The sequence below is a fragment of the Embiotoca jacksoni genome, unplaced genomic scaffold, assembly GCF_022577435.1.
Source record: "Embiotoca jacksoni isolate LCO1_2020_lvr unplaced genomic scaffold, fEmbJac1.0.p SCAF_13, whole genome shotgun sequence".
NCBI classification, from domain to species: domain Eukaryota; kingdom Metazoa; phylum Chordata; class Actinopteri; family Embiotocidae; genus Embiotoca; species Embiotoca jacksoni.
Window position 1 is genome coordinate 17094616 of NW_027185263.1, and position 13238 is coordinate 17107853.

The following is a 13238-nucleotide window of genomic DNA, read 5'->3' on the forward strand; positions in this document are numbered from 1 at the left end:
GTATCCATTATTCCTTATTTAACATATTTTTTTCTTATTTCTGATTTATGTATTTAAATATCTTTCTTTGACATTAACTACGTTCACTTGTGCTGCTGTGTCAAATTGAATTTCCCGTACTGGAAATCAATAAAGGTTCTGCCTATTTTATTTCACCAGTTCCCTGGTACTACTCACCTAAATGGAATTCAATTGTTTTTACGACACACTTGTGGTTTTCCTGCCGTGGCATGAAAAATATCTGTTGTGTAACTTGTATACTTGACGCTTTTTGTAGATGTTAAGCATCACCAACGGTTCTACCATCACACGATGAATGCTCAATTGACTGCTTTTAATTTTTACACTGACAAAGTACAAAAAAGCTCTGCTGTAACTGCCCATGAAATAAATGACAGTGCTTTAATGTAATCTGCGTGGTTTCCTGTTGCACAACACTGAAATATAATACACCTTCTGACTTTGTCTTTAGTTTTGGTTTGATTCTGTGGCATGGGAAGACCAAAAACAAACATGTCATTTTAACGCATGTTTAAAAAATAAATAAATAAATATATATATATGACAGTGAATGCAGACATGAAAAGGAAATAAATATCATGATGGGTGTATCCAGCTTTATTTTTGTGCTTTATTTGTTTATATTTAGGGATTTTTAAATTTTCCACAAAAAAAATTGGATACGATAATAGGTTGGTAATCACGTCACCAATAAAGCAAGTGAGCCGAACATTATCCAGAGTGACAAACAAATAGATTTGACTTCTTTCAATCATGTACTGAACATCCCTGCTTTAGCAGAGCTTTGTACCTGCCAGTCTCGAAACGGGTCAAATTTCACATCAACCCTATGACGTCAAACATCTGCGCCGAATTTGACCACGTGGGGACGTTTTTGCAGCGGCAGCAAAACATCCGCAGTGACGCTCTCCCCGTCCGTCAGCGAGCATGACAAAACTTTGTTTGCTTTCTTTCTGACATTAAAGAATCGCAAGAAACAGCCGCAGAGGTTTTTGCTATCGCAGGCACTTTCTCCAGACCATGCCCCACGACCCCGACCCTCCTCCGGCGAAAAGATTCAAGCCGGGGTCCGTTTTTTTCCGCCTCGAGAAGAAGAAACCTGGAATGCTGCTGCCTCGGAAGGGAAATGCAACCACTCCGCTAGAAGTCCAGAGGAAACAGCTCCCCATCTACCAGGCGAAACCTCAGCTGCTGAACCAGCTGAGGCAGCTTCACAGCGCTATCCTGATCGGTAAAGTGCTCCCAGCTGATGTTAGCCGCTCACTCAGAGGGGAAGTCCACTCTGAAGCCCACACGTGTCTGTAACACGTCACAGCACAGCTTTAGTTTAAGATCCTCGTTCTCAGAAATATTTGTCAACCCGTATAAATGAGTTTATTTCACGCGTAGGTGACCATCTTGTTCACAAAAACGTCATGCTTGCTCCCCAGATGGATGGTGCGAGCCTTCGTCTCTAACGTGACCCCCCCCCCCCCCCCTTCTGTGTCATTCATCAGGGGAGACCGGCTCGGGGAAGACCACTCAGATCCCTCAGTACCTGTACGAGGCCGGCATCGGGCGACAGGGGATGATCGCCATCACTCAGCCCCGCCGAGTCGCTGCCATCTCGCTGGCAGGAAGGGTGGCGGAGGAGAAGAGGACTCAACTTGGCAAGCTGGTATTAACAACAGCCTCGTTCCCCATTCAGCCCGGACGATGTACCAGCCGGCTGGCTTTATCAGCCGATATTGGCTGGTCACAGATAGACGAGTGTCAGTGTAAAAGTTGGCTGATATGAAAACTTTTTATACACAACGTGTTGCTGAAAAATGCATGGCCTGAAGTAGAAATGGTTCTTTTGTTTTTTTCTAATGTTTTTTTTTTTTTTTTATGATTATCAAATTTGCAGTGAAGTTTACTGTTTCTGTCCAGTGATGTCAGCGTGGACAACAAACTGTTAAATATCCTGCCCCTAATGACAAGTGTCATTGGGGACCTTTGCAAAATACAGGTGTTTAAATATGTGGTATATTGAGTGTAGGGAAACAACATCGGCCATTATATTGATAGCAGGATATTTGTGCTCCCTAATATCAATATTCACCCCCAAAATCCCGAATCAATCGTCCCTACGTGTCTGTAGGGTGTTCCTTAAAACAAAGAGATAATCAATCACAATTGTGTGTATGTTGTTCATCTTCCCAGTTCATTTACCAGCAACACGTCACACCGGCCCGCGGCGGGTGTTTGAGCTGAAGCCTTAACGCTATGTTCCTGTCACGTCTTTGTAGGTCGGCTACACGGTGCGCTTTGAGGACGTCACCTCCTCTGAGACGAAGCTGAAGTTCATGACGGACGGCATGCTCCTGCGCGAGGCCATCGGGGACCCTTTACTGCTGCGCTACACGGTGGTGGTCCTGGACGAGGCTCACGAGCGCACCGTGCACACCGACGTGCTGTTCGGCGTGATGAAGACCGCGCAGCGCCGGCGCAGAGAGCTCAACAAGATTCCCCTGAAAGTACGAGGACGGCAGTCAGATCCGTTACGTTCACGGTAAACACGGTGCCGATCCTGATCCCCCCCCCCTCTCCTCTGTTGTCTCACCTGCACAGATCGTAGTGATGTCGGCCACCATGGATGTGGATTTGTTCTCCGAGTACTTCAACAAGTCCCCTGTATTGTACCTGGAGGGGAGGCAGCATCCCATTCAGATCTACTACACCAAGCAGCCGCAGTCAGACTACCTGCAGGCTGCACTCGTCACCGTCTTCCAGATCCATCAGGTAGTCTGCAGGAGAAAAACTTCTTGTTTCTCGTATCAGCCTTTTATTCAGTTCAATTCAATTCAATTTTATTGATACAGCGCCAAATCACAACACGGTTATTTCATGGCACTTAACACATTAAAGTCCTTACAGCAAGACTTTTACAACATTATACAGAGAAACACAACAATACAACAATTCCCACATCAGCTAGGAGGGAAAAACTCCTCTTTAAGGGAGAAAAACCTCCAACAGACGGAAGGAAAAACTCCCTCTTAACAGGAAGGAACCTCCGATAGGACCAGGGTCAGGGGTGAGCGGCCATCTGTCTCAACCGGAGGCATAACCATCTTAAATCAAACCCAAGCAACCACTTGACCCCCCCTCCCCTCCCCCCTCCTCCTCCAGCCCTGTGAGGCTCACAGAGTTGTGAGTAAACCGTGTGCGTGCACCGCGCTGATCCTCTCTGACAGTCCGTGTCGTTGCTTGCGTGCAGGAGGCACCTCCGTCCCACGATATCTTAGTCTTCATGACGGGCCAGGAGGAGATCGAGGCTCTGGCGAGGACGTGCCGGGACATCGCCAAGCATCTGCCTGACGGCTGCGGCCCCATGGTCGTCATCCCTTTGTATGCATCGCTGCCCCCAGCGCAGCAGCTCAGGGTCTTCCAGCCGGCTCCGAAGGTAATTGGAAGAGCAAACGCGTAAGAGACGAGAGAACAATGTCTGAACTGTGAGACCCCGCCGCTCTCGACACGGCTTTCTGTTTTAAACATGTGGTATTGTTGTACACCTCCGACCACGTGTACATCTCCTGTCTCACTTCCTCCAGGGCTGCAGGAAGGTCATCCTCTCCACCAACATCGCTGAGACGTCAGTCACAATCTCTGGGATCAAATATGTCATCGACACGGGGATGGTGAAGGCCAAACGCTTCAATCCTGGTACACACACACACACACACACACACACACACACACACACACACACACACACACACTCACTCACACTCACACACACACACACTCACTCACTCACACACTCACACACTCATACTCGTGTAGCTAAGTGCTTGTACTTGATTATTTCCATTTGCTGCTATATTTCACTTGAACTTCTCAGAGGGCAATTTTGTGTATTTTAATTTATCTCACAGCTTAAGAGACGGTTTTACTTCCTTTCTGTTTAAGATTTTTACATAAAATAAAACATGATACACTTATATAATAGAGCATCAACCTTTTTGACTTGTGGCCCCTTTGAAAAAGTTGGGGACCCTCATAACATTTTCAGATTTCTGTGAGTTGTTAGCAGTTCCACTAAAGAGAATTTCCCCCTCTAAACTTCTCATAGGGTTTCACTTAAATAACCTTTTGGGACCCAAAAAGGCCAAATTATTTTATGATTTACTATAAGATTTGAGAAAAATACCCCAAAAATGTAAGCAGCAGATTTGATTTTAACTTTTTAGATTTATGTTGGGACCTTTTTGGAGGGTGCGACCCCGAGGTTAGGAACTTTTGCATGACTAAATGTAAACTTGTCAGAACTCCACGAGCTGCAGGAATAAAATGCGACTGTGTGGGTTGAGAAAATCAATACAGTAAAGTAAGGTGATATTTTGCGTGGAACTATTGTATCAATACACGGATGTCAGGTATTGATTGATAAAGAAATAAATGAATAAACAAAGTTGTTTTTTATAAATCTTACATTAGGACACCTTATTTCACTGTTTTTAAACTAAATCTTGGTCACATGCTGTCTGAGTTGCGTTCACTGCTGTAACTGGAGGCACAGCTAACGTCTACTGATACCACGCGAGGCGTTTAGGGGACATATGTCAATTCTAGCTACTCCAAACTGTCATGTGCTTTTCTTTTTTATTAAAAAAACTAGGATCAAACATTTTTGAACGATACCCAATGCTGTAGATGTTGAGGTGTACTGACCTTTTCCATGTGACTGATCTGTTTTTTTGTTTCATTTAAATCCATTGAAATTATGAAAACGACCACAAAACGTCAGTCATGTTTTGTGTCATTTGTCGTCGTAGATCAGGTTTAACGACAGGCACCGTTTTAACGAGGATCAAACGTGATGTTGAAGTCAACAATTCCCACGCGACGTACTCGTGACGCTGTTTTTGTGTTGTTCCCGTGTGCTGCGGCTCTCAGACAGCGGTCTGGAGGTGCTGGCGGTGCAGCGGGTTTCCAAAGCGCAGGCGTGGCAGCGAGCGGGCCGGGCCGGCAGGGAGGACTCCGGCTCCTGCTATCGTCTCTACACCGAGCAGGAGTTTGACAACCTCATCCCCATGACTGTGCCTGAGATCCAGAGGTAAAGACGTCGCCGTGTTTCCTCGCACAGAACACGGATAATGAGCTCAGTGCCGTGTGTGCTGCTCTGCAGAAGTGATTTATTTAGGTCAGTGTGATTGAATGGCCTCGTTCTTCTCCTGCGTGTGTGTGTGTGTGTGTGTGTGTGTGTGTGTGTGTGTGTGTGTGTGTGTGTGTGTGTGTGTGTCCCCCTCCCTGTCCCGCAGGTGTAACCTCTCCGGTGTGATGCTGCAGCTCATGGCTCTGGGGATTCCAGATGTGATGAATTTTGATTTCATGTCCAAGCCTTCTCCAGGTAACGATGCCGTTGATCATGAATCACTGCGCGCCTCGGCTCACGCGGAGTTAGTCGCAGTAACGTGTCGTGTCGTGTCGTGTTTATCCCAGAGGCCGTCCGCTCTGCCGTGGAGCACCTGGAGCTGCTGGGGGCTGTGGAGAGGAAGGAGGGGCAGGTTCTCCTCACCGCTCTGGGGAAGAAGATGGCCAGCTTCCCTCTGGAGCCCAGATATGCCAAGGTAAGAAGTGCTGCTTCTGCTCTGATCTGTTTGTAGATCCAGCCAAAGGTAAAGCGGCCGCCGGTATCCCACAGCAGCGCATGGCTCGCATGCAAAATAACACGGGTCATTTTGCCCCACAGACCATCCTGTTGTCTCCGGACTACTCGTGCTCAGACGAGGTTTTGAGCATCGTGTCGCTGCTGTCGGTGGACACCGTACTGTACAACCCTCCGGCCCGGCGGGAGGAGGTGCTCGCCGCGCGCAAGAAGTTCAACTCCAGCGAAGGAGACCACATGTCGTTGCTCAACATTTACAGAGCGTTCAAGAAAGTCAGTGGTAATAAGGTAGGTTTGGCTGCATCAGGAGGAAATGATTGGGATGTGACCAAGCAGATGATGCTGAAATGTTACTGCTGCTGCTGCTCCACTTTATAATCTGCTCCGTGTCTGCTGTTACAGGAGTGGTGTCGGGACAACTTCGTCAACAGCAGGAACATGGGTCTGGTGAAAGAGGTCCAGGCGCAACTCAGAGAAATCTGCCTTAAGGTAAACATCCGCTTGATTCTTTCGACTAAACAATAAACTGAGCAAGGCTTATTTATGAGAACATTTGAAGGTATTTTTAAAGGGCCAATCACTTCACTTCTTCATGCCGGCAAGAAGCAAAACGACCTGACTAACTGCTACACGTGATGATAACTGAGAGGAGTCCCGTTAAGTCTAATTTGTAACCATTCAGTTAATTGCCGTTCCTTAGTCGTGTCTGCAGGCATGAAGAACCAAGACAAAGACACGATTATGATATCATGATGTGATACGAAAAATATTCTAATAACGTGGTTTTCTATTTGTTTTTTTTGTTACGTGTAAATTTGCCTGATTAAACAGCCACCTGGAGATGTGTCACGCTATCATGTGTTTCCATCCTGGCAGTTGTTTCGGTCCCACTGTTGTATCTCAGCAGCTCATCGGACCTCACTGATCACTGACCGCCTGTTGTTTTCAGCTGAATCTGAAGCTGGAGTCATGTGGAGCGGAAACGGGGAACGTTCGCCGCTGCCTCGCCCACGGGATGTTTGTCAACGCTGCGGAGCTCCAACCCGACGGCAGCTACTTGGCCCTGGACACCCACCAGCCCGTGGCCATCCACCCGTCCTCCGTCCTTTTCCAGGCCAAGCCAGCGTACGTGGTCTTCAACGAGCTGCTGCACACCTCCCGCTGCTACATGAGGGACCTCTGTCTGGTGGACGCCGACTGGCTGCTGGACGCAGCGCCCGAGTACTTTGGCCGCAAGCTCCACCTCCCCAAGAGCTAACCAATGGAGAAACAGGACACCTGCCTCAGATCACCGTGTGTTTTTTTGGATGGAGATATTTTCTGCGTGGTAAACTCGTCTGGATTCAACTACCTCCCAGTTGACAAGCAGCTGGCATGTGTCACTGCAGCAGGAATCTGCACTGAGGCCTCACAACTTCCTCCAGACTCTACGTCAGATTTTATAAGCGGTATTTCGTTGCCTGATAGAATTTCATCTCACCATTCAGCCACGTTGAACACCTTGAAAGGAGATTCTTTTCGAGGTGCTGTGCTTCAGTTCTCTCAGCGTTTGCATGCATTTTAGCAGCACAGATAATTTCATAGGAGCACAGTCAGCACAGGACTCTTCATATGTTCACTTCACAATGGATTGTACTTAACAAGATTCAGAAAGCTATTGCTGATTGGTTAGTGACTGTTCTTTTAAGGACACTTTTGAATAAGAGTGAGGACTTTGCCTCTAAAGTATTAGCTTTTCAAAAGCTACCAAACACGGTCTTGTCTTAAGCTTTCCCACCATGTAGTTCTGGGTTTATACAACGTGGCGTTCACGGGTTTTCTATATGCAAAGACAGAAGATTTGTCTGAATCTACAAACAAAAAAAAAACCCATAAAAAAACACCCAAATTTAAGTTCAAACGTAAGGTTTTCACATGTTACAGTGACATGACTTCACCTGGATAGACCACATGCAGCACTTGCCTTGTTACCTTGTGCATGCTCTTTTTCTCATCTACAACTGTCACCACTTCTTCACCTAATAACATGCACGTGAGAAGAAGCAGCATGCCTTATTCTCCAGGTTCTCCTCTTTGCTGTTGTGTGCCGCCCAGATCCGCCCCCACACACATTAACCACATGTATGCTGACAGCAAATGTATGCAATGCATGGAGATCATCGTCAACGATCGGATCACTCAGGTCCTCCATACGTTGTAGAATGTAATTCACACCATGTTGAGGAATAGTTTGGATGCTCCTCCTTTTTTTTTTAAATTTTTTTTTTTACACTGGACTCAGGATTGTACAATAAACACTGAATAAATTGCGTTAACAATTTCTAACTTTGTAATCAAACGCCAAATGCATCCGAGGTGGCTGGAGAGACTCGTCAGACGATGCTGTACTTTCAGTGGTTGAACCTCTCAGACATCCTGCTGCCCCTGTGGTTCATCAGTAAAAGTGCATCAGTTAAGTTTTGCATGTACTTTACATGCTTGCATGGAGTTCATAAGATTAAATGCATGCCTTTAATGATTTGACTATACATGATATGATTTGTTAGTCTTACATAACCACGCTTCTTATAATTTCTTATAATTTATGATTAAAAAAAAAAATCCATCAACCTACCCAACACAAGTAAAAATGAGTACAGATTCAAAATAATAATCCTTTTTAAAGACTTATGGCCTTTGTTACTTGGTATTATTTACAACTGATAGATTTCACTTATATAAAAATAACTATGTGCTTATGTCTGCTGGCCAACCCATCCAATATTTGTGAATAAATATTGTTTACAACATGTAAAACAACTCCATCTTGTGGTAGCTGGGCTTCACGTCTAAATGATGCAACTGATTCGCCTCATTGCAGTAAAACAAATTGTATTTAGACTGATGCTACAGAATGAGCAAGTATACTGTTAATTTGATGGTAAGGATTTGGTGTTGCAGCAGATATTGAGGGAACTAATCTGATTATGTTAGACACTAACAGGCGGTCCTTGTTGTGATGATACTGATTTTATTTTAATTTTCATCTCCCCATGTCTCTTACTGCATTTAATGTCTGTCACATGCAGGAAGTCATGGACTTAAACTGATGTTTCAGGGGAAGAAATACTAATATAAGCCTTTCAGTCATTGCTGAGGGCATATTTAAGGTAAAAAAGCGTCGTGCTTTTTGGAGCCACATGGAGCGCTCATTGATTTGGGTTGTCGGTTAACATGACCCATACTTTTTTTTTTTATTTAAATTTTTAATTAATTTATTTAATTGGGTTATATTTGATCCATTATTGATATTGTATAAATCGTATTTGTGACTTTATATATATATATATATATATATATATATATTGTGTAAAAGCTACAGAAAATATCTGGTGTATTTCTTTCGCTTTTCAAGTATTACTTCCGGCGCAGAGGTCATCGTCACGGTAGGTCAATGTGTCCTTCCACACGTGTTGTCGGCAGCTTCCAGGCTCCGCAGTGACAGAGGTAGTTGCGCTCGGTGTGTGTGTGTGTGTGTGTGTGTCGGCTCACTCATTTATTCTGTTGTTACACGTCTTAGTATTTTCACACAATCATGCTGAAGTCGGTCGTGCGCGCGGTGGGCGCCGCAGTCCGCCTCTCTTCGGCCACGCCGGCCGCCGCTCACCGAGCTCTGCCGCTCAGCTGCCCGGCGCGATGCTCTCCGAGCTCGGCAGCAACTCGGCCCTTCACCCGGTCTCTGTGGATGTTGAGCAATAACGGAGCCTCGTCGGGATACAGGCCCAAACTGTTCAGCTCCAAAGTGCTGAGTCCGTCGGTGTCGTGCGGATGCGGAGGACTGCACACGGAAGGTAACGTTTGAATTGCACGTTTTTCCATAAAAGCTAGCCGGCCAGCTAACGACGGTGACCAGCTGAGCCTGACGTCAGCCGCGTGGACAAGACTTCACCACGTTACCCGATTTAGCGGGACTCCTCTCCGTTATCAACACGCGCAGCAGTTAGTCAGCTCGTTTTTGCTTCTCGCCTGCATGAAAACGTGAAGCCAGAAACCAGCGTCCTGTTCACTGACCGACTTGGTATTCATCTTGAGAGAGGATGAGAAATAGAGCTCACTAATGAAACGATGAGTCAGAAACGAATCCCTCTTGTGTGCATTGTTAACATCATGTACAGCTTCGTGAGTTTGAGGCTAAAAGAAAGTCACTCATGGACTTTTAGTGATGTGGTGCTTCTACTATATGATCAGTCCTTTATACCCTGTGATGTTAAGCAAACTAAGACGGTCTTCATGATGTGTTAGAAACATGTTGGAGAGTGTTGAGTTTCTGATTTCAGTGGTCAATAAACTAATATGATCAGACGAGCACCGGCTCCCCATGATGAACTGGTGTAACCTGTCACTCACTACCAACAGGGGACAAAGCGTTCGGTGACTTCCTGTCGGATGAAATCAAAGAAGAGAGGAAAATCCAGAAAAGCAAAACGCTTCCCAAGATGTCCGGAGGATGGGAACTGGAGATGAACGGCACAGAGTTGAAACTCTCAAGAACTGTTTCTGGAGAAAAGTAAGGCTGCCGCGATGACTCGGTGATTGATGACAACATGTTGAACTTGAATAAGCTCACGGTGTATCTGCTCTGAACAGAGTCGCCGTCACATTCAACATCAACAACAGCATCCCTCCTGACTTTGAGGAAGAGGCGGAACAAGGACAGCAGAAATCAGCAGAAGAAGAGGTGAGCCTCGGCCAACCTTCCCACCATAACCATCGAACAGTGTAAAAGATGCATGTGAAAACATCACCCGTGTATTGGCAAGAAGGATCGAGGATCCTTTAACTATGAAATGTGAATAATAAATCAGTTCAAATTGTGTTTCCCTTCACAGCCAGAAATTATGTCGACGCCCAACTTCGTCGTGGAAGTAACAAAACAGGCTGCGAAACATTCCCTGGTGTTCGACTGCCATTTTCCTGAAGACGAGGTAAACAAATCTAAAGAAAACACGTCAGATGTGTAAAATCGTCAGAAACAGCTGCAGCCCGGCGTCACACCACAACATGAAACACGCGTCAGTCCATCAGAGGGTTCAGTGTCGTGTTTTGCTTCGTCTTGGCGAGAAAAGTACGCTACCGTATGACCAAGGTTGAAAGGAGGAGGTCACGAGACAGAGGACATTTGACAGAGGACAAAAGTGCATAAGATCAGAGGTCATGACACTGACGCGTGCTGTCGTGGACCCACGGGTGTATAAACGGGCTTTGCTGCGACACCAGTTTGGTCTCTGACCCTCTCAGATGTCTCAAGTGTTTCGGTGAAATAGAAAAACTGGATTTGCATTTTGTAGATGAGTCACGGTGAAGGTGAGGAGGAGAGCGACGTCTTTGCCATCCGGGAGGTCAGCTTCCAGCCGGAGGGAGACTCGGACTGGAAGGAGACCAGCTACACGCTCAACACAGACTCCCTGGACTGGGTAAGAGCTGACGCCAGAAACAGAAAATACGAACGGAAGACAAAGAAGAACAGGTGTTGTGAGCTGAGGACTGCCGTGTTGTTTTTCAGGCCCTGTACGATCACCTGATGGATTTCCTGGCTGACCGCGGGGTTGACAACACCTTTGCCGACGAACTGACGGAGCTGAGCACCGCCATCGAGCATCAAGAGTACATCAAGTTCCTGGAGGACCTCCAAGGCTTTGTCAAATGTAATTAAAGTTAGACATAAGCTTCAATTGATCTTTTCTTCTACACACATCACAGTTGGAGGTCCGATGTTGCAGTGAGACTAAAGCGCTGGTTGATCGATGTACGTTTGGCGCCCCAAACAGACTGATGCCGACCCGCTTCAGTGTCTGAGACGGTGCGCACGTGTCACATCAGCGAATGTGTTCCCTGTTAAAATGTGACTTTATTTTTCTGTAACTTAAGCCAGATAGTTTAAATTAAATATGTAAAAGCCACAGATAACGCAGTTATTACATAATGTTTAATAATGTTTAGAAATGATCATCAATGTTAGAGCTGCCGTCTCAGCTGCAGTGGTTTAACACGGTCCAGTCACTTTAGTCCCAACTGTTCTCGATCCAATAACAGAAGACATCCACGGGACAGACTTTGGTTTCACAGCCTGACGAACCTGCTGTGATTCTTACTTCTGTCCCGCCCAGTAAGAGAGTTCATGTTGGCTCATATTGACTTGACTCTGTCAGACCATAAAGTCTGAATTTGAATGGCAAAGATCAGCGTGCTAAGAGGATGGAAGCTTGGTCTCCAATAAAACACTTTGATACAAGATGGATTTGTTTAGTTTTTACACCAAGTGAATCAGATCATGTGGCCTTAACGCATTTTTTAACCAACTGCAGTCTTGTGTTAAAGCTTAGAGAGAAGCCAGCTTGTGACCAGAAAGTAACACACTTGCGTGTCCCTCCGTTAGCGCCGCCGTTGGGCCCTTTAGCAAAGTAACCAACTCCCAGCTGGTCCAGTGAAGCTGCTTCCAGGTGTGAATGAGATCAAGGCGTCCTGATAGAGACGTGACCTCCTGAGTGAAACTCTGGATAAATAACGGTTAACATTCATTTTAATTTTTTACAGCTTTGAGCAATGCTGGTAGAAGCGCTGAAATCATTTACAGTTTCTTTTGACAACACTATTTTATGCACCGCAATAAAAATGTACTTTTGAAAATGCATTTTTTTCGAAGTACCAATAGTAAATTTATTGAACAATTACAACAGACAGTGTCGAGTATGTAATTGGTATAATTACAAAAGCATCAGTGTGTAATCGGCATTTCAAAGTTGTCAACGTGGAGCTAATTATAATCACATTATATACTGGTACAGTTTAATCTATAACAAGGGATTCTATTCTTTCACCAGATTATATTTTTACATGTAATCTGTAATTACTTTAACTACATAAAATGTAAACACGTTACAGTTTAGACAAGCAGGTTGTTTTAAAGGAATAGAAATGAAGTAGCTTGAAATTGAATTACTCTTAATTTAGATTCAAGTAGCTGCAGCGTGTTTCAGTTCTTCAGTAAATGTACTTTGTTTCAACTGCTGACACCTCTGAAGCTAAAACACTATCCTCTCTAAAATACATCTAACATGCAGGCACTGAATGTGATTGTCCTCTAAGGAGATCTGATTGGAAATTTCAACCTAAAAGCTTCAGCTTGTGTTTTTTGAGGTAGGTTATTCTGGATTTATACGGCGTCTGTTGATATTTGTCCTGTTGTAGTCAGAAAGCCTCTTTTCACTTTCTTGAAGCCAGAAGTCGAGTAAATCCACCTTCATGCTGAACAGTTAGAAATGTGTTCTGATCACTATATGCTGCTTCTTTTCTCTCTAAAACTTTGTCCGCTGTGAAGAAAGAGCTCAGTTTGTGTTCACAGCACTTATTTCCACGACTGGCTTCTGTGTTGAGGTGGCATTTCTTAGTTGCATTCTATACGTTTGAAACTGCATGTTGGAAGATCTTTTACATCTCATTTATAACCCTCTTCTTCCTCGTAGCATCAGTTAGCTTCATTTTCAGATCCCCAGCTGCATAGAGAAGCTCATGACTGCTGAGTGTTTGCACCAGGTTGACAATCATT

General features: G+C 45.1%; 2 protein-coding genes across 2 annotated transcripts; both read left to right on the forward strand.

Moving 5' to 3' along the window:
* The first annotated feature begins 912 nt into the window (after positions 1-912).
* Positions 913-7971, forward strand: dhx33 (DEAH (Asp-Glu-Ala-His) box polypeptide 33). The gene is made up of 12 exons (XM_069146995.1): positions 913-1252; positions 1518-1678; positions 2292-2519; positions 2614-2784; positions 3263-3448; positions 3597-3708; positions 4942-5101; positions 5307-5395; positions 5488-5615; positions 5738-5941; positions 6056-6142; positions 6603-7971. The coding sequence occupies exons 1-12, from the start codon at positions 1042-1044 to the stop codon at positions 6909-6911; spliced, it is 2046 nt and encodes a 681-aa protein (XP_069003096.1). The 5' UTR covers positions 913-1041; the 3' UTR covers positions 6912-7971.
* Positions 7972-9074: 1103 nt separating this feature from the next.
* Positions 9075-11924, forward strand: c1qbp (complement component 1, q subcomponent binding protein). Its single transcript, XM_069147010.1, has 6 exons — positions 9075-9483; positions 10049-10199; positions 10280-10370; positions 10522-10617; positions 10981-11106; positions 11196-11924. The coding sequence occupies exons 1-6, from the start codon at positions 9228-9230 to the stop codon at positions 11343-11345; spliced, it is 870 nt and encodes a 289-aa protein (XP_069003111.1). The 5' UTR covers positions 9075-9227; the 3' UTR covers positions 11346-11924.
* The last annotated feature ends 1314 nt before the right edge of the window (positions 11925-13238 follow it).